The sequence below is a fragment of the Balaenoptera borealis genome (genome assembly GCF_965194805.1).
Source record: "Balaenoptera borealis genome assembly, chromosome: 13".
Classification (NCBI taxonomy): Eukaryota; Metazoa; Chordata; class Mammalia; order Artiodactyla; family Balaenopteridae; genus Balaenoptera; species Balaenoptera borealis.
Genome location: NC_138870.1, coordinates 45,774,338 through 45,801,696, shown reverse-complemented (window position 1 = coordinate 45,801,696; position 27,359 = coordinate 45,774,338). Strand labels below are relative to the sequence as shown.

General features: G+C 50.2%; 1 protein-coding gene across 6 annotated transcripts in view; it reads right to left on the bottom strand.

The window, feature by feature from the left end:
* Positions 1-10,482: 10,482 nt before the first annotated feature.
* The window catches only part of LOC309609477 (homeobox protein Hox-C4), a 64,526-nt gene continuing 47,649 nt past the window's right edge, over positions 10,483-27,359 (bottom strand). For 5 of the 6 annotated variants that reach the window (XM_082351053.1, XM_082351054.1, XM_082351055.1 and 2 more), the window contains exons 2-4: positions 13,227-13,343; positions 12,143-12,587; positions 10,483-11,648 (exon numbers count right to left, since the gene is read on the bottom strand). In XM_082351053.1, the coding sequence (XP_082207179.1) occupies positions 11,293-11,648; positions 12,143-12,581 (795 nt within the window). In that variant the 5' untranslated portion in view covers positions 12,582-12,587; positions 13,227-13,343 and the 3' untranslated portion in view covers positions 10,483-11,292. Of the gene's footprint in view, positions 11,649-12,142; positions 12,588-13,226; positions 13,344-18,902; positions 20,008-27,359 lie in introns of those variants that run through there. The other variant, XM_082351051.1, reaches the window with a different exon arrangement.

Below are 27,359 nucleotides of genomic sequence, written 5' to 3'. Positions count from 1 at the left end.
ATATGAGGTAGTGTTAGGTTCAATCTAGGTGAAACTAGATTGGCTGTGGGTTGATCACTGTTAAAGTGAGGTGATGGGTACATGAGTGTTTGACTATATTATTCTCTCCATGATTCTGTTTAGATTTTTCCATAGTAGAAAAGAATCACATTCATGCAGGCGTCTCCTATTCTTCCCCATTACACTCTCCATCTGGAGATGTAGCTGAAACTCTAATTATTTCCCCCCATTAAATGGATGAGGAAGTGGAGGGCCTTCACTGGGTAAGTGATTTGTTTAAGGTAACTGGGAGCAGAAAGCTCTGACTAGAATTCCGGCAGCCTGCTTCCCACCCAGGGTTCTTCTCATTGGACCGTGCATAAACATGAGCCTCATGCAGTCGTAAAATATAGAATTTGTGAATAAATTCCTATCAGATTAATGAAATTACTGAGGCTCCAGTTGCTCATACATTTGCATGGTGCTTACCTAGACAAGTATATGGACACCCAAGGGTTCCACATTTGCATCTGCAGAAACACATACACATCTCAGTTCACACAGCTATCCTTCCCTTAGTTGTACACGTGTAGATCACTTATTTTGAAAAGGTATGTTGCACGTGATGTCCAGGAAAAAAAAGAAGGGGATCAGATTGTTACTTCCAGGTGTGCCTGTTCTGTGTGCTCATGTGAAGAACTGGGCTATCCACATACCCCCGGTGAGAATGTACAAACAGGGGACTTGGAAGGAAGAAATGTCCCTGAAATTAGGCAGATCAAGACCAAGACCACAGACACAGAGAGTCTGGTGAGGAAGGGAAAACATTGGTAAGCTGGTGCCTTGTACCTCTCAATAAAGCTGCAACTTCACATGCAGGGATACAAGATATTTTTTTTCCTCTCATACATAGATATGTTCAGATAAATAAAACCACCACATGTACTTCCATAAACAGTGCATGGCACCCAGCCACCTTCATGTGCGTGTTACGCAGCCACGTCTTCAGAGGGGGGGATCCTAAGCAGGTGAGCACAAGTGTTGGAGTCAGAGGACAGGAGTTCTGGTCTCCTGTCCACCACTTGCTGTGCACGTCATCTTCAGCAAGTCACATCACTCCTCTTTGGCTCAGTTTCCCCTTTGGAAAAACAAGATTGACATGAATAGCTAAGCTGCCCATGTCAAACTATGCTAAACATAAAAACTATTTTATCTATAAATCTATATTTTACTCTACATATTCACAATAAAATAATGAGTATGCACTGATAACATACATACCATATAAATATTTGTATGTATGCATATCTGTCTATCTATCTATCATCTATCTATCTATCATCTATCTTTCTAATTTAATCTGTGGGATAGAAAAATTGAGTAACTTGCCTAAGATAACACAATTCAAATGCAGCATGGACTTGTGAAATGATGATGAGTCTTAGAGTTAGAAGCACCATTAAAGAGCTAAAAAGGTGTCCAATATAGTTATCATGAAGTGAGTTCTGCTGGTTGTCTCAGTTGGTTAGATCAGTGGCTCTTAAAGTGTGGTCCAAGGATCCCTGGGGGTTCCAAAGACCCTTTCAGGAGCTCTGTGAAGTCCTTTCTCTCCCAATATGTATCTGCATGAGGCTATGTACTTCATATACTTCAAACAAACAATGTATCACCACAAATTGAATGCAGAAACAGATATAAGAATCCAGTCATCTTCTACTAAGCTAGACATTTAAAAGATATGCTTAAATGTAAAACAGTGACATTCTTCTCACTAAATGCTATTTTTTCATAAAAAGTTAGTTATGATAACACATAATAGATTTATCATTGTTTTAAAAGACTTTTAAAGTTCCAGTTTTCATTTCTAGTAAGGTAAATATTGATAGGTATAACCCATATAAAAAGAGCTCTTGGAGATTCTAATAATTTTTAAGAGTGTAAAGGGGTCCTAAGACCAAAAAGTTTGTGAACCACTGGGTCAGAGTCTGTTGTTGATGAAGACAAGAACCTGTCAAGGCAAGACCAAGCCAAGTTAGCAAAACCCAGGTTAGGTTCTGCTCGCCTTCAGGCTGGTGCTGTCCCTACACCCTCAGCAGCGCTCCCTGCCAAACTCAGTCCCACGCTAACAGCCAGTGCCAAGTCCATTATGAGCAAAGAATTGGTTCAGAGTGCCCACTCTCGGGTCAGGCAAGTCTGATTGGAGTCCTGGTTCTGCCAGTGGGGCATATCAGTAGCTACTCAGCTTCCCTTTGTGTAAAATGGGGATATAACAACTTCCTTGCAGTGTTATTGTAAGGCTCGACTGAAATCAATTTAGCACAGTGCCTGGTACATAGTAAACACTTAAGAAAATGCCTATTATTGTTAATAATATAATAGATAGCGCTTTTACTGAAAGCTTACTGTATGCCAAGCACTCATCTAAGTGCTTTTCATACATTAATCCACTTAATCCCAAGGCAATTAAGAACACTGGTAGGAGGTAGTTACTCTGCAGTTGCTGCTGCTATTGTGGTAGTGGTGGTGGTTTCCCAGGTCCCGCCTATGGGCAGAATAGCGAAGATTGGAGGGTTAGATAAATGTTTGTGGGTTTGATTTAACTTTGACATATAAGTGAGAGTATTAAGCGAGGAATCTGATCTTCCAGATGCCTCCGACTCCTGCCTCCTTCTTTATATAGCCACCCCAGGCCTATGGAGCCAAATTGTAGGATCAAGAGTGACCCCTCAGGCCACATGGCCTTCAGCAAATGGGCAGGCCTTTTAAAGCAGTGTATGGGGAAGAGGGGACAGCAAAAGCCTCTGTCACCAGTGATATGAGTGATAAATCAAAAAACCTACTTCATAGGTGCTCTACTTGGGATGTTATTCTCTGTCACTCATAGCCTACACACACACACATACACACGCACACACACACGCACACCTTCAGCAAATTCACCTCCCATGCATATATGAACAGAAGAAATGAATGTGTTAAGGTCCTTGCCTCATGCGTGTTTTGAGGGTGTACCTCTAGGTAAACACGTATGCAAAGAGAAAGGACTGTGTGGAGTTATAGGGTGCAGGGAGGGACTCTCTCCGCAGTTTTCCCTCTTCCATCCTGACTAATTAGCAAAGCTGCTATAACAAAATACGGGCTCGGGCTCCCGTCTCCTGTATCTTTCTTAGATCAGGTTCCCCCAGAGAACACCCTAGCTGGTCTAGGTCTACCCAACCAGTCAGGGGTGGGTTGGTAGTTCAGTTGCCGCTCATTGTCATGGAAACTGAGTGGCAGAGCAACGGGGAGCATGAATCTGGGGCTCCTGGCCAACCACTGATGTTCAAGACGAGAAGAGGGGCAGGATCCCAGGCAGGGCTGAATCTCAGGACAAAGCTGGAGGGAAGGGAGGGAGGAGGATTTACTCTTTTCTACCAGTTTTCAACTGTGGGCACTAGGGCAAAGACCTCAGGATTATTCCAGTCTGGTGCTCTGGAATATAAGGTGGGTTCTTGCTAGAGACAGGTCTACCAGACAGAGTTCAAGAGTCTTGGGCCTGAATGATGTGGACTGAGACCCAACTGGACTAAGAGGATAAGGCAGGCTATTGTTCACCCTGATTAAGTTTACCACCCTCTCCATCAAGCTTTGGAGACCACATATTCCTGGATATGAGTGGAGAGAAGGAGGATGTGAGGGAGTCTTTTTTTGGTTTCTTTTTTATTTTTTGGAAGACAGAGAAAAGAGAGCCTCCAATGTGTACAGTGTGGACACTGCCTTGGCCTCCTCAGTTAGGTTACAGAATTCTGGGGGGGATTAAGGGAAATTCTAATTTCTCAGAAAATGACTTTGCAACCAAGGGAAGGGGCAGGAGAGGGTGATAAAGAATGACCAGGTAGAGAGGTTAGAAAAGGACATCTCCCCTCTATGGTCAGAATATGAAGGTATGTTCAAAATCTGGAGCCCAAAAAAGCCCAGCAGAGAACTGGGGCAATTATCTAAATAATTCAGCACCAAACCCTTCGACCTCAGATTCCGCGCTTTTACCTGAATTTAATGGGTAACTGTCCCAGTGAGAGGAGAGACTGGTCCCTGGGGGCCAAGACTCAAATTGTGCAATTCCAGGACCCTGTCCAGCTAGGCGAATGAAATGAAAGGGACTGGGGGTTGGGGAAGGGTCTCAAGGTTTGGCCTCAAAGGTCTCTGGGCTCTGGGGTAGCAGAACAGACGAGAAGCCAGAGGCCCTCCATTTGGGGGCTTCTTTGACTGCTAGAGGGGGAAGGAGGGGGGAAGAGGGAATGAGGTGCGGGGGAGGGGCAGTCAGGAACAGATGCTTCCAGATCTAAAGAAATAATTTGAGGGGGAAAGGCAGGATCAAACGGAGGAAGACGAGGGGGAGGAGGGGGAAAAGGAAAGAGAACAAAGGTATAGTGGAGATTGCAGCCTCTTTGGTGGAGGAGAGATAAAGGGCAATCCGGGTGAGACGGCTAAACCAACATCTGCCCCGGGCTATAAAACCTTGTTCTATTTGCCGCTGGCCAAGGGGCCACTCTGGAGCGGTCAGATGGGCCCCTGAAGTGACCTGGACTGAAGGCTCAGCCAGGAACCTTTGAACCTCAGCTGTGCCTCCCAGGTTGTCGCCCCTACCTTTTGGTTCCTCTTCTGCTTTCTCAGTTGGAGGGGAGTTTGAGGAGGAGCACTGGGGCTGGGGATTGTCCCGGCAGATTATTAGGAGATGACAGGGCAGAGGAGCAAGAATTCGAGGAAATACGGAGCACAGAAAGCAGCAGTAATGCGAGGCTTCCTTGAAACTGCCGAGCAAAGACAGACAGACAGACAGACAGAGCTGGAGGCAGTCACATTCCAAAATGGTTCAAAATCATCAGAGAGACTGAGTCCAAGAAGAGAGGTTTCCAGCTGGGGGCCCACATCTCCCCATCTCACCTCTGAGTCTGATCAGGCAGGATAAGGGTGAGGTGGGGGGCTGGAGAAGGGCAGCTAAAGGCAGGAGCAAATGCACATGGGGAATATTCCGTACCTCCCGCATTTTCTCCTCTCCCCAACTTTCCTTTCCTCCAGCTAGAACTCAACCCTTGTTCTGTAACCTTAATTACTAAGGTCTGTTCCAGCTGAGTGGAAAGACTCCACATGTACAAAGTTACAAACACTGGGTTACCGCCCAAAGGGACAGAGTCACAAACAGGAGCCAGGCAATCAACGGAGGGGGGTAACACCTCAGAACAAGAACAAACTGGTTGGGGGACATCTCCCAAGTGACTCATTCCCACACCCCCGTGGATAACCCAGCCCTGTCCCCGTCCATCAGATTGGAGAAGGTGCCGCCCCCTTTCGTAAGAGCCCTAATCATAACTTGACATCCAGAGACAAAGGCCAGGGAAAGAGGGAGGCAATTCTCCCTAGGATTTGGGGTGGAGGTGGGGGGGAGGACCCACTCTCTGCCTGGAATTCCTCTGATGGAGGAGACTGTTGGTTTGATGACTTGGATTCTTCAGAGTAACCAAGTCCCGGCTTGGGAATGTTTACTACTAACTATATCTCTCCTCTCCATCCTTCCACACAGAAATCTTGAGAGGGTCCCATTTCCTGCTCTTGTAACTCAGAGAAAACTATCCTTTCATTTCCAGGAAATGAAATCTCCTTATTTGGCGGTGGGGAGTTGGTCGGTAGAGGAGCAATCGAGAGTCCGCTCCATTTTCCACGAAAAAATGGAAGGTGGAATAGGGGGAAGCAAAGGGAGCTTGGGCTCTAAAGGGCGAGTCCCCGGAGGTGGAGCGGAGTTCACCGCGCAGTGAACCCGCTCGGCCGGCCACGCAGCCCGAAGCCCCCGCCCCGCGCCCTATTGTCCTCCGTGCGAGCCCGGGGTCGTGACCCAGCTGAAGGCGACACCGCACCCACCCGGAGCGGACGCGGCGTGGAACCCGGAGGAGGAGCCGGGCCGCCGCCGACCTCTCGCATCTCGCCCTTGCACCACGCTTTTGCCCGGGCTGGTCACATTTCGCCATCTTCCAGACCCTGGCCGCTGCGAGGAGGGGAGCTGGGACCACCCCCACTCCCCCACCCCCACCCCGGCTCCGGCCCCGGCCCCGGCCCCGGCCCGCATGCAGGCAGTTGCTCTGTGCCCTGCTGTCTTACGCCCGGCTTCCTGGGAAGCCAGAGGCCAGGAGCGGTAACCTAGGGTTGGGCTGTTTGGCCGTGCCTCAGACACGCTGTGATTTAGGGTTTCTCCGCCCAGAAGTTCAAATATACTTCCCGCTCCCAATCTCTGATGCTGGAAGAGAGGGTCAGAAAGGAGTGAGTAGAGGTGACACTTCTTCGGGCTGGATCCATAGCCCATCACATCACCACTGGCAGCTAGCAGAGCGGATCCTACAGGACCCTACATCTTAGGGAATCTGGCAATTGTTGATGGGGACTGGAAATTTTAAATAGTCCCTTTCCATTTATTAGACTATGTAACCCTATTTACACTCAAACATACTCTGAGACCCCCCCCCTACCCATCCTTGTCTCCCCTGCCTCCTAGTTCATCAGCTAGCTGGGCCTGCAGGAAGCGGCAGGCTGGAAGACAGTGCTGCAGAGGACCTTACCCCTGCTTGTATGGTTGTGGGCTTGGCCTCTGGATGGATCCTGTGTTCAAAGAAGCTACAGAGCTGACACCAGAGAGAAGAGCAGGAAAATCCCGAGGCATAGAGGGAGAGCCAAGCCTGAGAAGAGGCTCCTGGACGTGGGGGGCAGTGAGCAGACCTTGGTTTCTCTCTGCTCCCCAAGTCCAAAGGGGATCTGAGCTCCTGGAGCCGCACAGATTTTAAGATGGCTGAGGGAGCCCTTCAGGTCTCCGGTTCGAACAGTGCACCCTACCATTTTTAATTCTCAAGAAGCAGCTAAAACTCAGACACTCAAAGCAGCCACACACTACACGAGAAAAGTTGAAATGGGGCTAGCGAGATGGGATGCAGAAAAAGCAGGCTGAGGGGGGTGGTCAGTTCCATCAGAAAGATTGGTTACAGGCAAAGACTTTTTTTTTCTACTAAATCTCCCAAATGTTTATTTTGGGCCCCTACCCATCCAGATAAATCAAGCTAACAGATTAGGAAGTTCATAAAATTGTATTCTTAGGTAATGATATCCAGAGAGGTAATAAATATTCCCTCGGCACTGATGGCTGCTGGAGTTGGGGGTTCCTCCATCTCTTTTTCCAAGTCAGAGAAGGATTTCTTGAAAGGGGAACACTTTCATAAGAATTAGCTCTCCAAAAGTGGAGTGCCAGATAGAAGCTGTGGAAAACCATGAGAAGTGGCTTTGTGAACCACGCTCCCCCAGGACTGGGCAAAAAGCTGAGAAAAAGATGGTGAAATTGCCCCAGCACGCGGCTCCTCCCCATCATAGCACCCTCCATCTCAAGGACACCGTTCAGTCTCTTTAATCTCAGAAAAGCAGACAAACTGTGCCTAGCAGAGCGTACCCTGGCCCCAAGCTCCAGAGGACCCCTTAATTGTTTATCTTCCCTAGCACTCCCCCAAACGCGCACACATATACATACATCTAACAGCAGGAAGATGTCTCTGGATTGCAATCCGCCCAGTCCATGCTCAAAAAAAAGCTGATGCACAGATTGCAGAGAAAACTTTGTAGGTAACTTCACACAAGTGGCAGTGAGAGGCCCTCAGAGAAACAAAGTTCCCCAGTCCTTCCCCCCAGGCTCACTTTTTCGACTCTCTCTCTCCTTTTTGAGCCAAGTTTCTTCACTCCTCAGGTACACGACTCTGCACAGAAACTCCATTCTTCCCAAGCAGAAGCCCTCTGCTCCTGATTGGATTTCCCGCCTTCCCTCCCCAAGACCGGGAGTTGAGATAAAAATTGAATCGCAAACAGAGATAGAGTTGAAACTGCTGTGCTCCTCGCCCCCAGAGCAGATCAGTGCTAGCTACTTACACGTCAAGGGGATTTTTGACCTCTGGGGAATCTCCTGGTGCTTGGAGAGAAGGACCTTGGAAGACTGGTGTCGCCGTTTTCACCCCGTCTTCTTTTTACTTAGCCATTGGAGAGACACACAATACGCTAGCAGGCATTCATGCGCCTTGCCTCTCCCATTACTCGGGGCAAGAAATCCCCAGCCCTACAAAAGCAGTGGCATCCTATCTGGAGACCAGGGGCTGAGCAAGGGCTGGCTTGGGAGGGTCGGAGATGGGGGTGGGGGAGAGGTCAGAGGCGCTGCCGAATATAAAGGCAATGGGAGAGAAAATGCTGTGTCCTCCCCGTGAACCTGGGCTGCATCCTCCCCGCTCCCCCCACCCCACCCCCCGCCACCCCAGCCTTTTCCCACTGCTCAACCCAACTTCAATAAAAGCTCTGGCCCTCACCTTCCCAGTGAGGCTGTAGCAGCATCCAGTGGGCCAAGACAGCTGGAGCTAGGGGCCCCGGCCCAGGTCGGTCCCCACACCCGACATCCTACTCCTCCCCGACAGCCTGATCGCATTCTGGGTGGCCAGGTCCAAGGCAAAGGAGAGTTTTCGGCAAAGAGGAGAGAATGGAGCTCACTGGAGGGAAGGCCAGAGGCCAAAATTTTCCAAAAATCAAATGTAAGAGGGTTTAGTTTTGTTTTATTTGTTACAAACTAGGGATGTCTGATGTTTCCCCTTTTCAGACCGAGGAGGACAGAGGGAGGAAGGACAGAGTGACCATGTGTGTATGTGTGGGAAGAAGAATTAAAAACAGAAGCCCCTAAAGAAGGAAAAATAAAAGAACTGTCCCAATCCTTTTATGCTGCTTTTCCAGAGCAAGAGCATGTCCCTTCAGCAAGTTCAGGAAGAAGCGTAAGACATAAAAGATAGTGAATTTTCCCCTCCTTGCTTTCACCTCTTCCACTTTAGGGAGGAGAGAGAATAAATTCCCCTGAAACCAAATGAGCAAAGTTAGGAAAGGACTATGGATCTTAATTTCCATTTTCCCCTCTCTTTCCATCTTAGCTTCCTTACAGGATTGGAAAGACACCCAGGTCCACCCCTCAGACCTTCCTTCCCTTCCCCCAAGCACAACTAGACCCCTTTTCCTGCCCCAAAGTCAATTGCCTCAAGATGATGGGAGCCACAGTCAGATTTGGCCCCTAATTCACTTGATTACATAAAATCACTCCAGATGATTGTTGGCTCTGCTTCCTCACACTGTAGGCAGCTTGTTTTGCTGTCCCCAGGGCACCATTGAGGGAGGAGAAAGTAGACCTACAGGACTGATTCCCCTCAAAACACACACACACACACACACACACACACACACACACACACACACACACACGCTAAGTACCAGCCAGCAAGTCATTCAAGAGGAAATAAATCCAAAGCGCACCAAACAGATTTTCATAACTTGGTTCTTCTGTTGCCTTTCACTCCAGAATTTGGGGAGAGAGGACAGAGGTATCCATGTCTCCCCTACTTACCCCAGATACCTTCTCCCTCTCTCTTCTACTTCTGATAGCCCTCCATCCTGAAATTTGGTTAAACTGCCTGAGAAGCTCACCAACTACCCCCTCACCTTCTCCCAACGAACAAGCAAAAATTTGAGCAGGCCTTGCTCAGAGCCTGGTCCCCAGGACCAGAATTCTTTAGAGGCTTTGGCTTAAATTAATCATTCAGGTCATCCAGCTCAGTTTTTTGTTTGTTTGTCTGTCTTAGCCCCCAAGGAAACAATTAAAAAAAATTTTTTTTTACAACCAGGCAGCCTTGTTCTGCCTATCCCAGGCCCTGTGGGGACCTGGGAAGTTGTAGGAAGAGGGGTGTTCCCTGCCTCTCCCTGTGTCTTTTCTCAACACCTGGCAGGTCCATGATAAAAGTTAGGGGGAAAAAATAAAAGTGCTTCATTATCTCCAGGAATCAGGCTTTGAGGCCTACCCATGCAAGGGGGCCTCCCAGGCCTCTGGCCTCCACTTCACCCTTCTTTCCAAGTCTAAACAAACAGAGAAGCCATCCTGACAGGTCACTTTGCTGCTTTAGAGTCACCAGCTCAAAATGTTTCTTCTTTTAAGGAGAACAGGCATGTTGAGTGGGCATCTTCCTTAATCCCTTATTCCCAAAGAGCTTCCCAAAGATGAAAACTCTTCTTCCTCCCAACTCCCTAAACTTGCCTTCTAGTCTGCAAATTAGGCAGGCCTACTCATCAGAGAGAAAGGAGAAGAGAGGAGAAGGAAATAGACAAAAGAAGGCACTGTGCTAAACTCTAGAAAAGTGAGACACCCCCCCTTCCCAGCTCCACTCTAAGTACCCCCAGGAGAGTCTGGCCTCTGCAGACTCAGGGAGAAATTGGCCCTAATCTTCCACATTCCCTCTCCTGAGATCCTCTGCCCCAAACCTTTTGCTGGTTCTTCTAAGGACCTTGGGAAACTGGAGTTGAGAGTTAAGATTTGTGTGTTTGCTTAGAGTAAACTTCGGCAACTATATAGAGAAGGTGGGATGTTACCAGGTCAGAAGGAGGAGGGGGATAAAAAGAAACCATCAGACATTGACGTAAAACTAATTCACATCCACTGGTTTATTATTGATCACGGGGCATTTCACATCGACACTAAAATTCTTTATTGCAAGTTTTACAATAATCAAGTAAATTCAGTCCAAAAACACAATAACCACGATGGGGGGATGAGGGGTATTCTACCTATAGACTGCCTCTCTGAACTGAAAGTTCATTTTTATTTTCTTTTGGCTCCTCAAACTGAACAGCTCTGAGAGGCTCTCCAGATGCATTTAGCTTTGTCTGCTGTCTTCCCCCCTCTCCTCCCAGCTCCCCCCAACAATAATACAAAAGAACTTCATAGCTTTGTTCTCCTTAAAATGACTTCCCCCTCACTAACCTCCCCTGGTGCATTTTCAATGCAAAAGGCCTAAGGAAAGAGCGGGGAAGGAGGAGGAGGAGAAAGAAGAAGGAGGAGAATTGGCTTAAAAATCTCTTTCCTTTTTTCTTTTCCTCATTTCCCCTGAAACGCACCTAAACCAGACCATCGTACCTTGCAATATATAATTTTTGCAGCTTTTTTTCCTTAAAAAATAAATAACCCCCCAAAATGGCCTTAAAAAAAAACCCCAGCAGGTACCATGCTAAGACAACATCACATGCTTAAAAGGGTCCTTAACAGTGGAAAGGAGAGAAGGGCAGGGGGCTTGTTTGTTTATCTGTTTTGTCTGTTTGGAAATGACGAGGGATAAGGTGGGAGGAAGAGAGAAAAGAACCAAAATATATATATATATTAAATTCTATAAATAAGAGTCAATTTGTGTGTGAGGGGAGGATGGGGGCCTGGGGTGGGGGCAGGGTGTGAGTTATGTTTTATAACCTGGTAATGTCCTCTGCCCGTTGCTGCTCCGGTGGCGTGGCGCTCTGGGAGTGGTCTTCAGAAGTGCCCGGGGTGGCTGCCGAGAGGGTGCTGGGCACAGCGCCCGCCGGGGGCGCTGACCTGACTTTGGTGTTGGGGAGTCGGTGGTCCTTCTTCCATTTCATGCGACGGTTTTGGAACCAGATTTTGATCTGCCTCTCAGAGAGGCACAGCGAGTGGGCGATCTCGATCCTTCTCCTTCGGGTCAGGTAGCGATTGTAATGAAACTCTTTCTCTAATTCCAGGACTTGCTGCCGGGTGTAGGCTGTCCTCGAGCGCTTGGGTTCCCCTCCGTTATAATTGGGGTTCACTGGGGGAGGGGGAGGGGAAAAGCAAATAGTGGGGTTCAAAGGCAGCAGGCTCCCTGCCCCCCACCCTCACCCCATCCTCAGCTCTGTTGTAACAGGAGGAGAGGGGTGGTGGAAATAAAGTCATCAAGCTAAAGGGGTTATAAAGAAGTTGAAGGGAGCTGGAGACTTTGTAGTGTAATAAGAGGGGAATCCTCATTGTAACGACACTGAATTATTTATGCGCCCTTAGAAAGCGAGCATAGTTTTCACACATACATAACAGATCGTAGCACATGGCTCGGACTGCCCAGAGTAGCTAAGCCATAAAATTTATGGGGGATGTAATTACCCATTCTCGCTCGTAAATCCAGTTCAATTGTGCTAACCCAGAGTCGCTCCTGGAGAGAGAGGGGGAAGGAGAGAAAGGAGGACGGGGGCCGGAGGGGGCCGAGGAGGGTGGGGAGCGCTGGGGAAGAGGGGAGGGAGGGGGAGAGCAAAAAGCAAAGTTGCCTACCCGTGCTAACGTGGATTTTTTTCATCCATGGGTAGACTATGGGTTGCTTGCTGGCGGCGCTGGAGGGATGGTCAGGGGCTGGCTGGCTGCAGGCTGGCGGGGCTGGGGACGGGGAGGCGGAGGCGCCTGAGAGAGGCGCCGGCTCGCAGAGCGGCTGTGATTTCTCGGGGTGGTGGTGGCCCGCCTGGGCCGGGCCGTGGCCTCGCGAATTGCCCGGCCCCTGGAGACTGGTGCAGCTATACTGGCGCTCAGGGTAGCTAGGGCGCGGAGGCGGTGGTGGGTACAGCTCCTGGTGGTGATGCTGGAATCCCGATTCCCTGGTCCGGCCGTAATATTCCGGACTGTGTTCAGGGATGTAGCTATTTTGCGAATATTCTTCGCATGGAGGAAATTTCGGATCGATGTAGTTAGAGTCCATCAAATACGAGCTCATGATCATTAATTTCTGGAGTGGAAAATAATTTTTCTCGCTTTGTCGTTTTTCTGCTCCATAAAGCCCTCCTACTAGCTAGCGACCCTGTAAAGTTACTTTCACCATGTGACTCCGCCGGCCAATCACACGGAGCAACCCAGTCCCCGGATAAGGAACCGAATCGCTTTATTCAAAATGTATCCAATTTTTTTTGTGCGTGTGGTGGTGGTGGTGCTGGGGTGGGGGGGTGGCTGTGATGTGGGGTTAGCTGGCAGGGGCTGCGGTGCCCCCAGTGCACACCCCGCCGACTGACAACCCTCCCCTGCAAAAGGAGATGGGAAGCCCCCAGCTCCCTTCCAAAGCCTGGGCATTGGGGGGCTGTCGGGAGGCTGTGATTCAGCCCCCGCCCAGGGTCTCCCCTTGGGCCTCCGGTGGGCCCCTCGGGCTTCGGCTCCCGAGCTTTTCTAGAGGTCTCCATTCATGGTGATCCTGTCTCAGTCTGCGTAGGGCACCGTGGCAGCGCCCCTCTTTCGCAGGAAGAGGAAGTTGAATGAGGACTGGAGTGGAGGTTGGATGGGGAGAGGCCCAGGCTGAGCCCAGGAAGCTGGTGAGCCTGGGATGCCCCCCATCCAAGGAGACCGGAGTCCAGCCCCCTCCCCCATACACACTCACCCAACCCTCTGGCCATGGGGCCGGCGAGGCAGGGTCCCAGCTGGACAGGGCAGGTAGAGGCAGCGGGATGCAAATGATTCTGACGTCATTTCTGGAGGTCTGGGGGTTGAGCCCCCGCTGAAGAGAGACAGGAAGTGGTTGGCAAAAGCAAAGTTCAGAAGCCTTGCCCTCCCCGAGTACCCACTAACCCTCCCTTCCCAGCCCAGAGCAGAGCATCTCTCCTGCTGGCCGCTGTTTCCACTCTCCATTCCGTCTGGCCTGCTGCTTTCTGACAACTGTCTCCAAGGCTGGTTCCCAAGGACCTGGAGCAGGGAGGAGAGCACTCTGCCAGGGGCCAGTGCCCTGGGATGGTGCCCAGCCAAGGCCCAGGGAGCTCTTCTTTCTCCATCCCCACAGAGGGCAGACCTAGCTAAGGGGGAGGCCTGCGTCTGTAGAGCCTGCTTCCGGCCAGGGATTGTATCCATGTAACACATGTGTTTACATGTAAACACGCATCCCCAAGGGCCAGCTCCAGGCCGCCTTCCAAAAGCTGAAGGGTGAGCTCACGAAGCTGGGGATGCTGGGCGGGACTTGGGGGTCTCCAGCCCATTCCTGCGCCCTCCCCTCTCCCTGCTACCCACCCACAGGAATACCCTGATGGTGGGGTGGCAGGGCCATGGAGGAGGGAGGGGGCAAGGAAGAGCTGCTTTCTGACACACACCCCCCTCAGCTAGGGGTGGCCACGTCTTGCACCAATTCCAATTAACTGATCCCATAACTCAGAGTTGAGGGGGGGGTGGCAGAAGGGAGAGCCCAGGGAGGGAGCCGGGTCCCCTTGTTGCACTTGATAACAATTATAGTTTAAAATCATAGCTTGCCGGGGCTCGGCTATATTTTACTTGATAACAATAAAAGTGACACATAAAGTTAACTGTTTATGTTTTATTTATTAGACTAAATCTGCCAGCGGTGGTAGAAGCGCTTGCCTCGTCGCTACAGCTTTTATAGGGCTGTAAAACGTCATAAATCAGTCTCGAGGAATCGCCCGCACTCTTTGTGTCGGCGGCAGCGCAGGGCTGGCGGCCGCTGGCTGCCTGCTCCCTCCTTTCCACGAAAAGTCGTAATGTGATTTTTTTTCCCTCTGATTTTATTATTATGATCGCCGCTGTGATTAGTCAATCTACCTTTAATTCGCCGCCCTACGCTGCCTCCTCCCAACCCAGCCTGGTTGACACTTGAATAAGTACCTTTTAAAACGGCATAACAACTATTTGAGGGTTTAATTAGAACATCTGCAATTAAGGGAATGAGGAGGGGAAAGGGAAAAAAAATAAAACCCTTGTGAGAGGGGAGGCTGAAGGCGGGAGATTCCCAATCTGTCTCTCACCACCTTTGGGATGTCAGAGAGGGTCCCCACTTCCAAATTAGGGCTCACCCTGAGGGCTGGAATGAGAGCTGGGCCACAGCCGGTGCCCAGAGGGACTGATTCGCCCTGCCTGGGCCCCTGGCTGCCTTCCCTTCTGCAATGCTCAAGCCCCCCACACTCACCCCAGGCTCACCAAGAGCCAGTGCTTGGGGGTCCCTGGATACCCTCTCCCCAAGAGGTCAGTGCCCGACCCCTGCCACCAGATGGGTGAGAGAACCGGAATTCCCTGGAGGTTGACCATCTCTTAGAAGAGGTTCTCAGATTTCCAAAGTTGGTTGAGAACTCCTGCCCACTCCTGTCCGGGACCCTCTGCGTGTGAGGGCTGGCTGGTTTGGCTGGAAGAGGAGCTTGAGACTGTGAGAAGGGGAAGGCTGCTGCTTGGTTGACAGTGATTTGGAGTGCGTGAGGGTTTTATTATTGGTGGGAGGGGGGTAGGTTAATTATAAGTTGTTGGAAGTGGCAGAGGGAAACCAATGCTGACTGCTGATCTACATAAAAATTCTGAACCCAGCCCCAGACTGCTGCCTGGGGAGAGGCAAAGCTCCTGAGAGCTCAGGTAGGGTGGGAGGAAGGCTGCTGAAGGAGAAAGCCTTCCAGCCCCACCCCCATCCTCCCTTCTAGGCCTGCACCTGGATCAGGCTGCCCCACCTCATCCTGGCAGGGAATAATCTCTGCTCCACCTGGCTCCCCTCCTCCCAGTCCTCACATTCACCTTCTACCAGCCCTGCCCCCACCTCAGCTCGCTTTTCTTCCATCTCTTCACCCTCTTGGGCTTATTAGGGAGTCCTTCCCAAGGCATTGCACATCTTACACCACCACTCCCCAGGATTCTGAGCTCCTGCAGGTGGGTCGAGGGAACGGGAGCAGGAAACCCACTTCGGGCCAGTATGTGTAAGTAGATCCAGAGAGTTCAGATGCCTCCAACCACATGTCAAATCCGTCTTTGGTTATTACTGCTAACAAATATATATGCATTCATACTATTCATATTTATTAATGTATTAAATGCCTCCTTATGCAGCCATAAATCTGTGGAGTTTTCATTCCAGGTTTTCACAGCTAATTCGATATGCACATCCAGAAAGTGAAATCTGGGAGATTCCCCCAAGTATGCCCACACTTATCTACATCATTTACCAAAACCCTCTCTTTGGGCTCCTATATCTTAATAGCAAGAAACTTGCCTATGGGGAAAATAGCAAGCCAGACTCTACCACACACACACATAAGAACATTTTCACCAGGATATTATTGCAAGCACAGAAATAAGATCCCTTCGGAGGGCTTCTGTACTTAGCACTGGCTTAACGGGTTGGGGAGGGGGGCAATAAAGCGGTTCTTGCCCGTGATGAATCCTTGTATCTCCTTTTGTGCTTCGCCCTCCTGTCTCCTCAGCCCAGGGATCTCCAACCCCTGCTCTGCCCTCCACCTCTCTCTGCCCCAATTTTATTTTTTATTTTTTCTGATCACCTTTTGCCAGCCTCTAAGCAATCACTGTCTGAAAGCCCCCCTCACCCCATATCCTTTCTAAATCTTGATCTGGTTTCTCTTTCGGAAACATGTTTCAGTACAAAGCGCTTTCCTTCTGACACCGCTGAAGAAAAATATGTGTCCATTGTGTGCGAGGCCTTATTGTGCCCGGATTACCATACTGACCGTTGGATAACCCATATTCCTCCCCTCCCCAGTAACAAGCTGCCGGCTGAGAGACCTCAGCGGCTCCACTGATTCTGCGATGCCTTAAAATCTCACCTCTCAGAATCCCTGGATTTTCCTAGGGAGAAAAATAAGTGGGAGAACCAACTCAGGACTTGGAGGGCAAAGAGAAGGAAAATGAGGGTCATTCCATTCCCCACTCTCAGAAGTGCAGGACGTGGGTGTGTGCGGGCGCGCGCGCCCGTGTGTGTATGTGGTTTTTGTTGTTGTTTTAGAGATTAAAAATTGCAACATGTCTCTTTCTTCTTCCTCAAATAAATTGACTTTTAGATGGTATACAATCAAGTAATTCATTTCATTTTTATTTTTTCTCTGAGCAACTTGAAAACCCCAAACTAAAGCAAGGCTCCCATTTTCCCCCCTGTGTGTGTATATGTATATATGTATGTGTTTTGTCCCTTTCTAATGCCAGCAGGCAGGGCTAATGTATGCAAAAGAATATGCAAATGCTTAATTGATTTTTTCTTAAATCTCTTGTCAGTAAAAGTAATGAATTGGTCTAAAATGATTTTAATAACCCAGAAGTGTCACCAGAAAATACTCAACCTTTTTTTTCCTCCTGGAAACGCTTATAGTCTCAAAAAAAAAAAAAAAAAAAGCAATCATGGAATGTTAATTTGCCCCCCTTTAAATATTAAAGATGAATCTCTCTTGTTTGTTCGGAGACCATAGGCAAGGTCCTCTCATGGATTTCCCCCTCCTTGCTTTGCCTTCCTTGGAATTCAATTTTCCTCAAATCTCGTTTAAAGTGGCTTTTTAAAAAGTGGCTGCATTTTAATATTGGTTAGACAGAGTGACCTGCATTTCACCTCGGGTGTTTGACTTGTTCCAATAGGTCACTGCCATGGGGTTATTGATGGGGAAACTCCATTGAAATTTGTCTCTTCGCAAATGGCCTTTAGATCTTCCAGCGAGTTCAATAACTAGTTATAATGTGGAAGGGGAAAAAATGAAGGCCCTGGGCTAACGAATTTGATGTTTCATTTTTATGCTGGAGAAATTGTTAGTTAGAGGTTGGGTTCCCCACCCCCTTCCTTGCGCATCCTGGCCTCACTGACTCTTGCCAAGTGAGGCCCCCACTCTTGTCCAAGGCTGCTGGATTGTATCCCCTTTAAAATTGGGGTTGGGGTGTCCCTTTCTCCCTTTGATGCAAGCTTTAATTCTTCTTTTTGTTGTTGTTGTTGTTGAAAATTCTGACTTGTGGCTGCAGGAAGCTTGCGCTGCTGAAGATTTGTAACCTGAACTTTCCTGTTAGAGAGGGAAAGGACTTTTACTTTTAAAGCTCTCTAAATGTGGTTTTGAAAGATCTAGGAATTAGGCTGGTTTAGGGGAGCTTACGGAGAGCTCCCTGACCTGGTGCTCCCAGAATTAAGAAGCCGATAGGAAGGTGGGATCCCTTTTGGGAGCTGATGAGGGCATCTCAACATGCTCTTGGCCTCTGAGCTGCCAGAGACCCATGGGATCAGACACCCAGGACCAAGGAAGGCAGAGACTGGGAAAGGCTAAGGATAGAGGGAGAATTCCAATATAGCAGGCAAGAGAATCCTGGGTCTCCTCCAGGGTCAGAAACAGAAGTCATGGGGACTTGGCCCGGTAACTGCTTGCTGAACTTCCTAAGAAGGGTGCCCGGCAAAAGCCCAGTGCCCAAAGATGATGCATTTTACTGAACTGGAGAGAGCAGAGGAAAATGATGGGGGGAGTTGAAGAGTTTATAAGGTTTCCCCTTTTTTTCTGGAGTTCTTAAGGAGTGGGAGAGGAAAGGGCAGGGAAAGGGAGGAAAGGTCTTCATTTTATTCGCCCCAATCACACCCAAGTTGGGGAGCCGGTGACTTCTCCAGAGAAGCCTCTGTGAGAAAGGGCTGTGGAGAGCTCGTTCTCTCCAGGCTGACCCAGCCATATCCGATCATTACCATCATTAACCTCAGTAATAACAAGAACATCATTCCCTCACAAACAGAGCTCCCTGCGTGCCTTATTTTTTTCCTCCAGGAACTGTTCCTTCTCTTTCCCTGCCCAAAGGGGTCCAGTTAGCTCAGGCCCAAGTTTCCCCTTAATAAGCCCACTCACCTCCCTTCCAAACCTGGATCCCTAGATGAGAGTCATTCCAAAGGCAAGCCTTGATCCCTGGGGTGAGGGAATCCAGTCCGAAGGCAACATGTAAGTGCCTGAAACTAGGCTGCCACTTCCCTCTATCCCCTTAAACCCAGAGGCAACGTCTTGGTGCCACTTGCGCTCTCAGACAAACCTGCCTGGACAGATCGGGGCACTCCAGGGATCACCACACGCCACAACCCCATGAAAATGGGGGAGCCCGGGAAGGGCCCATCGGGCGGCTTCAGGGTCCGGCCTGCAAGAGGACACACAGCCTGCTCTTTCCAGCCAAGCGGGAATCAATAGCGATCTGCTATAAACTTCCCCGCAGCCCCTCCGCGCTCCGGCCGCGGCGGGAGAGCCCCATCCTCAGGCCGCTCGCCCACCTCGGCCCGCACCTTGGCCGCCTCCTCCGAACCCCGGACCCCCAAGCTCGGGCCTCGCCCTCTCCCCGTTTTAATTACGTGATTGATTTTCGCTTTGGCCGCGTCGGGACGCCTCTGCCTCCGACTGTTTAAATCTTTCGGCTCCCTGTTTTGCATTTCCGAGTCCTCCTGATGGGCTGTAATTTAGAGACTGGCCCTCGGGCGGCTGGGTCCGGGTCCGGGCTACGGCCTCGCCCTACACTCCAACGAAATGGTCCTCCCGGGCTATGCGGCGCGGCCCGCTCTGCTGCCGCCTCACCGCGCGGGGCTCTCACACCGTGCTCCTGCCCATCCGCCTTGCTGAATTATTTTGTGCTCCGTTATTCTCTGATAGAAAAATGTTCCGCGTTGGAGTTAGCACTCCATGCCTGGGCTCGGAGCCGGGCTGCTCAGCGTTTTTGTTTTCTCTTCACCCGAATGAGGTGTGTATGTATGGGAAGGTCGGGATCGAGACCCCGGGAAGCACGACGCCCGGCTCCAGGCTCGGCGGGGAGCTCCATACGCTTCCCCCAAAGACCCGGCCCCGCCGGCGGCCCTGAAGCGCCGGGAGAAGCGAATTCGGCCGCAACTTTCCACCACTTCGGCGCGAGTGGGACCGCAGGGCCGGCGGCCCCCAGCCCGCAGTTGGCCGTTGGGTCTGATTTTGCTCCCCAGCCCCAGATAGAGGCCCCATCACCCCGGCAGCCCCAGAGGGCACCGGAGCAGCCTCTGGGAAGTGGCCGCGGTCCCACACCGGAGGGACCGAAGGTGAGGAGAAGTAAGGGAAGGAGGGGAGGCACTTCCACGGACGGGAAGACTAGATGCGGGGTGCGGAGAGGACAGGGAAGACGTGAAATTTTAAAAGGGAGCCCCTTCTCCCACCGTGGCTGACCTTCCCTTTCTCTCCTCCGGAAGAAAAAAAAAAAAATCCCTCTTTTTCCTCCCTAAACCGCTGGTCTCCCGCTTAATCTCTCATCTATTTACAACTAATAAACACTTCTCTGATTATTTCCCCATGTCCTGTTCGTTCTTTGATCCTTTTCAATGAGGCGAGCTCTGAGTTACTATTAGCACTATTTTATGATTCTGCTTTTCCCTCAGGGAGAGGAGGGAGCTGGGAATGTCCTTCTCACTGGGGAAGAAGTTCAGTGAAACGTGAGTTGGTCACAACCTTCTCCCTGTCCCCCCCCCACCTGCAACACCCCAGCCCCAGCTCCCTCAGCCCCTCTCCCCCCCACCCCTTCCCGCAGAAATGTTGCCGGGTAAATAAGAGTCCGCCTGCCTGGCTATTAGGATTCTGGAGACGTTGGCATCTGTAGCAATCATTAGTCAAAGCCGCGCAAGCCAAAGGAGCCGAGGAGTTGGACAGAAAAAATCTTGGAAATGATATACAGGAGCCGCGGAGGCATCAATCCCGGCCGATAAGAGCTCGGCTGCCGGGAGTGAGGCGGCCGCTTAATTGGGCCCTGGGCACCAAGAACAATTGGGGAGGGGGCATCTATGGGTCGGGCAGTGACTCTGGCACCACTTGGGCACCCTACAAAAATAGTGGGGGACTTGAACGCTCTTTTCCCCAAATTTCAAAGGCCCAGTTGGCGTGGGGGGACAACGCCTCCGTCAGCCTCTCCACCCTGGGAGCCAAGGGGAGCGGAGCTAGAGGGCTCTTCCCTTCTCTCTCCCTTCTTAGTGGCTGTCTTGGGAGGTACTGCAGGTTGGGGAGCCTGGGCTGGGATTTCAGGTCACAGGGACAGCCTGGAGGGGGCTGTGGTCCCTAGAGCAGGTTTTCAGAGGCAAATAATTCATTTGGACTCAGCCTTGGAGATAGCAACAGAATCACTCCCTTTAATAAGCAAAACAGCCCAAAGATATTTGTTCCCTATCCCCACTCACCTGATATCTTTATTGACACATAGATAGAGAGACAGAGAGATGCAGTAAGTTTCAGTCCTTCTAGAGGGAGATCTATGCCCCTACATATAGATACAGGCATTATGGAACCATCTCTAAACACACTTTCAAATATTTAAGTTTGCAGCAAAACTGCAAAGACTATAAAGATCTCCAAATATGTAGCTTCAATATGTAGCTATTTTATGAGTTGGGACTTTTGCATAAATCTAGATAAAATTTTCAAAATAGAGATTGAGCAGCACACGCAGAGTTCTTTCCAACCGAGGGAAAAAACTCACCAATTATTCATCCAGGTATTTAGGGAGAGCTATACCAATACATCCCAGCTTATACATCCAACACTATAGAGAGATTGGTAACGTGCACACAGGAATTTGACAGAGGACTGTTACGTTCACTGTGGATCTATAAATCTAAATATCTATAAATCTGCATTTAAATGTGGAGTAGAGAGGGATGTAAAACATACATCCTGTTATACACAGGGCAATCTATAAATACATTTTCACGTATACAGCTATGGGATTGCTCAGCTCTCTGTAAAGACACGTGTATTTGCATCGAGTCTTAGGAATGAGGGAGATTCTCTGATGCTTGTGGGTTTGGGATGCCCCAGCCCAGACTTCTCTGGGAAATAAATGAGAGTAAACGGAAGCCTGTGCAAGTAAGTGCTAAGAGGGCCCAGGGACTCATATAATCTATGGCCTTATTTCCAGCATATGGGGCATCTCTCTGGCGATGGATAGGAGCCCTGACAACTGGGCCTGAAAGCATTCTGACTTGATGTAGCCCGAACTGAGACAGAGGTAGAGGACTCTTTACTTCTTTTCCCTTTAGCTCCCTAACCCAAAGCTGGGGGACAGATCCATGGGAAGCTGGGGTGTCTTTAGGAAGGGAAGGCTCATTAACATTACAAAATGGAGCCATTTAGGTAAAATATGATTTTTTTTTTTTTTTGGCAACAGCTTGGTTAGAGAGAAATGTGAGAAAGCTGTGGGCTTTCACACACAACCCTGCACCCATCTTAATTACATAAAACCCAGTCACTGACTGCAGAGAGTTTCCTCCATTCATACAATGCTAGATGGGGTCGTCTATATGCTCCCCTCCCATCCCCTCTCTTCATGAGCTCTCTCTTACACACCTGAATTCTCACCCTGTCAAGAAGGGGTTTTGGGCTCAGGAAAGACATCACAGGGAGACAGTGGCCCCATAAGAGAGTAGAGCCCCCAGGAGTCATGGTATCTACCACCAGGCTCAGAAGCTGATTGCTTTCCATGTTAGTTCCTTTTTAACTAAGAGGTTGGGGGAACCAAGGTCTGTGTGGGCAAAAGAAAATAAAAGATGGCATGATTTTTAAATCTGGAGTTTTGAGGGGGAAAAATCACCAATGAGCCCTTTTCTTATTGGAGGCAGAGGATTTGGGGGGCCCTGGACTTCCTTTGAATTTTCTGCTTTGGTTTACTGGGGAAAGGGAGGTAAGGAGGGCCCCAGGTGGGCTTGGAGAAGTGCAATCCAATCTAGTTGGCCAGCTTGGGGGAGAGTGATTTACAAAGCAAAAGCTCAAATGCTACTTCCTGAGAAGTCACCAGATCAAAACAGCCTCCTCTAGGCTTTATGACCCCATCTCTACTCCCAACAGGAAAAGCACCTTCAATAAAACCTCAGCCCACGCCCCCATCCTCCACCCAGAGGAGGGGGAGAGACACAATCTAAAATGAGGGACCTGACCCTTACTCGCTTCATACACACACACACACACACACACACACACACTGGGTTTTCCAGCCAGAAAGTTGACTTTTTAAAGAAGTATTTACTAGACAAAAATTTTCTCCACTATCTGAGCAGAGAAGCAGCCCTGAGATATTTGGAGTTGAGCCTGAAGAGCAGATTTGATCAGATAAGGATCTGGCCTCATAGTCCCACATTACCTTCCAACCCCCTGCAACTCAACAGGCCAACAGGACACTAAAGGTCACCAAGAGCCTGGCTGACCCCATCTGTGGGGGCTGCTCCAGGGGGTTGGTTTTCCGGGGAGGCAGAAGGGAAGAAACTTAACAGACGCCTAGGGCTCGAGGGCATGAGTGGGGAGGGGAGGACAAATGGTCTTCAGGCTGGGCTGATGGGAAGAATCATGGGCTACTGGGAAGTTAGTTTACGGCTGGTTTACTGTGTCCAGCCTGGGCTTCAGACCTCTTTCATACCCACTTGGACACATACATATACTTTGTCTGTTCAGGTGTGGTGTTCTGGGCTGGGGGCTGAGAGAACTGGGGATCTTTCAAGGGCAGAACCCAGCCTCCTCTACCTCTCTGAGAGGTGTGGCACATGCAGAGCTGAAGGGATCCCAGGGAACTGAGCCCACACATTCCACACCCCCCTCCTAATATGGGGCTGCAGATCATGGCACTTTCTATGCACTTGTGTCAGGTGTAGAGAAGTAGCCTCCGTCCTGCACCGGCTCCGCAGCATGCCCAGAGCCTTCTGGTCAACCTCTCATTCTAGCTTCTAAGGCCTGGTCATCAGAGGCTGAACAAGGTCCTGGATAACCTAGCCCAACTTCCCTAAGTCCCAAATTTCATCTCCTTCCCACCCCCACCCCCACACAGTGAATCTTCCTAGGAGTGGGAGAAGAAAATGGATCCCAGGGTTCTTCTGTAGGACTCAAGGACAAAGAGATCTCTATCACCTCAGTTCCTCAGTCCAGACTCCTTGGGCTCCTGGGACCCCATCAAAGCAGTGAAGGGAGGTATCACAACAGACCCACCATTCTGGGTTACAAAGACCCGACAAAACGGATGTGATTTTCTTGGCCCTCTAACAGCTAGCCTCTTCATTAAATTGAACCTCAAAAAGCCAAAAAGCCCTAGCTTGGGGTCCTGAATCCAGATTCTGTCCCTTCTCCACTTCTAAGGGCTCCAGGGTCTCCAATCCCACTGAGGAGGAGGCTCAGAGCAGTGCCTGTCTCTCCAGGAAAGGAAAGCACAGAATTAAAGCCCAGGACAATGATGTTTCAGCTCAGAAACTCAGCCCAAAGCAATTACACAAAGAGAGTGAGAGTCAAAGACACAGATAAAGTTGACCTGGATATTAAGAGGGGCTGAGGCAATAAAATCTCTCTTCCCAGTGCCTGCTTAGAATGAGCCAACACTCCTGCCCTTTCTTTCCTTACTTTCCTAGAGTCTGGAAACTCCAGCATGAGATATCCACATAGAGATGAGGATTGGTCTCAGGCAAGACTACCACACCATCTACCAGGGAAAGATAAGTTTGTGTGCTCTAATAATTCATGATAGAGGTCAATGGAGTGGTGGGATTGAAGGTGACTTGGGAAGTGGGGGCTCAGTGGTTTCTGAGAAGAGCTGCCCTCCCTCTGGCTTCTCATTCTAATCCTTCCCACCTGACCTGTGGCATTGGCCCCAAATCAGCCCCACCCAGAAGGCAAATTGACAGGGGAGTGCTGACAAAGCCCAGCTCAATCTGGGCTATCCCTTGACACCCCCAGAGGAGGGCTTAGAGGTCTGGGTGGCACAGCCCATCAGAACTCTTGCTCCTCAGTCAGTTCAAGGAGGGCACGAGTTCAGGAGGAGGAGGAGGAGAAGGGGAGGTGAGGGGAGGGGAACTCAACCAGAAAATTAACCCTGGAACAAAGCCTTGGAGACTGGGGGATGGGGGTGGGGGGAGAAATGCCTGGGTCTGGACCTGAAAGTCAAGTGTTCAGGAGACATGAGGACAAGCACTCCTGCCATACATGCACATTCTCTGTGCCATCAGATGGTCTTGCTCAGAAATAGTTTATCAGCCATTGCTTGTTCTGACCTAACCCATGTATAAACACAAACACCAAAATCCACACCTTCAGTGGCTGTGTCCTTTGATAACCATTGGCCAGGACAAAGGATCATTTTCATCATCATCATCGTATCTTGTTAGAAGAATGGAAAGGAAGGGGACTTAAATCCATCACCTGTTTAGTATGGGGGCAGGGAGGGGGAAGGGTCCTGGTTTTCTGTGCTGATTCCCTTTTCCAGAATGCTTCTTTCAACTGACTTGAAGTTATTCAACAAACTAAAGTTACCAAATACAACTTTCAAAAAGTCTCCCTTCCCTTTTGCTCCCTTCCCCAACCATGCCAGAGACACTTTGATAAAGCTAATGGCTTCTGGAGCATTTCCAGAAAGATAAATCAAAAGAGGTCTCTTCTAATCACTCCACCTGTCCCCAAGAGGATCAGAAGAGAATGAAAACGAAAAGGTGTGCAAGGTAAGTGTATAGGGAATAATCATAGTCAGAATTTGAATTCAGGGCTGGAGTTTGTATCCACACCCACTGTACAGCCTAATCTAGAGTGCATTATCTATAAAGTCCAGGGAATTGGGTAAGATCACACAGGAGAACATGAGAATAATACAGAGGATGCCCCACAACCTCAGATCCCAGTACAGTTGAGACTGATCTCGAAGTATAACTTTGTTAGAACTGGAGGACAAAAGCCAAAGACTCCCCAGAGCTGCGTCAGGGACAGAGGAAGAGGGCTAGAATATTCTCAGCATCACTTATCCCCTTCACATCAGAGACATGGAGGACCCAAGAACTGAAGAGGGTTGTGGGGAGAGAGGAAGAGGAGTGTGGGGAAGGCCGAAACTGAGACCCCAGTACTTTTTGGCTGATTGGTTGCTAAAGGCCATGTGACCCTGCTTAGCGCATTTCTGATTGGTTGCTTGACCTCTTCTAGGGTTAAAGACCTAGGAACAAAATTAAAAGCTTTCCGGGTTAGTTGGGGCACCTTGGCACCTGATGGACCGCCCATCCCCCTACTCCAGAGAAACCTCAAATTCCAGAATGGGGGAGGGGTGGGAAAACCAAGAATCTCAAGGCCCGTTTGTATTTGTACTACTGCCATTTGTATTAGTCCTACAAAACAGCTAAATAAATAAATAAATAAACCCACCACCACAACAAAAAAACAAACAACAAACAACAACAACAACGCCGTGGCAAATTATCTGAGAGGAAAGACAGTCTGTAATTACTGCGGTGGGAAGAAGGGGTGATATTTACATGGAACTTTTGAGCCTAAGAAACAGGAAAAGGGGGCGAGGGAGTCATAGAAACCCTCCGAGAGACGCTGTGTAAATCTGTAAAACAGAAACACACTCACTCACCCTGCTACACAGAGCTGAAGGGATTGGGACTGAGATCTGGCCAGGAGTGGGGGAAGGCAGCGAGTCTTGCTTGGGTGTGGGACTTTGGCCCTGGTTAAATTCTTGATTGAAGACCATTAGATTCGCTCCCCCAGACCCAAGGGAGGCTGGAGGGAGGGGGGGAGTCAAGTTATAGACCAAGGGAAACTCCCATCTCCCTGCTGCTTGGATGGAAAGTTTCCAAAAATCCTCAAAATCAGACTGGGAGGGAGGGGTAGAGTCGGGGAGGGCCCGTAATGAGAAAGGGAGAACACGAGAGTTAATTCTCCAATGAGTTCCTGGGAAGAGTCCGCTGGGATCCTAACGCTTCTCCAGAAAATAAAGGGGTGGGAGGCTGGAGGGGGAGGCGGGTGGTGAGGGACTGAGGCCCGGGAGGGAAGGCTTTGGAGAGTTCTCCACCTGGGAGCCCCCCATCCCCCGCTCTTCAGCTCCTCACACATGCGACAGTCCCCTAGAGCGAGGGATGGGGCTCCAGCTCTGACACCAGGTGTCCCTGGGTCTCTGTCCCCCATCACCCTGCCAGAGTCTGCCTGGGCTCCCTGCCTCTGCCTGATTCCTGTTTCTTTCTCAGTCTTTTGGGCGACAGGGGCACGGTAACAGCGTCCTCCTCCTGTCCCCCAACTGCACCTCTCCACCCAGTGGGCGCCCAGAGCCCCTTGCCCCCAAAGCATTCCCTCCCCCTCTGCTCTGGCTCACCCCCTCGCTCCCCTCCCCCTTTCCCCTGGCCTAGATGCCTTGCCCTCTAAGGACCCGCTTCCCACTCTGCTTTGGAATCCCTGGCCCCTTCAGAGAACCTGCGTTCCTATGTTGTCATTTTCTTGGTTTAGCTCCCAGTGAAGCACGGGCAGGTGAACACTACGTGTCCTCCACACCTGCGTGTGGAGGACACGTGCCTCCGTGCCCAACGCCTCTGCTGTTCCTTCCTAGAAACCTGAAGGGAGTCCCAGCCTGAGATTGGCCCCAGGGCACCATACCCATATTGGGTCCTGAGGGCTCCATCGCCCAAAGGCCACTCTCTCCTCGGGGCTAGGGGACTTTCCTGGCCAGCCTAGTAAAGACATTGCCTCCACTCCCATGCCCATTTATACTCCACTCACAGCAGGAGCCTCTAGGCCTCCAGGGCCTAGTTTTACCTCAGGCCAGCGCTAGGGATGCCAGGAAAGACCCCGACAGTTAGAGGGAGGGGGAGGCATGAAACCACACTGGCCCCAGACAGACTAAGACCCCAGACTGTGGAGACTGGGACAGCTGCCCACCCAGGCCTGGTGGTGAAGAGAGAGAGAATGTTTCGGGACTCCCTGGGCTCCACCCGCCAACTTTAAGATGCTTCCGCCATTTCAGTTCACAGCCTGCGGGCTCAGTAGTCCCAAAGGCCTCCTTCCCTGTCCCCCTCCCCAGC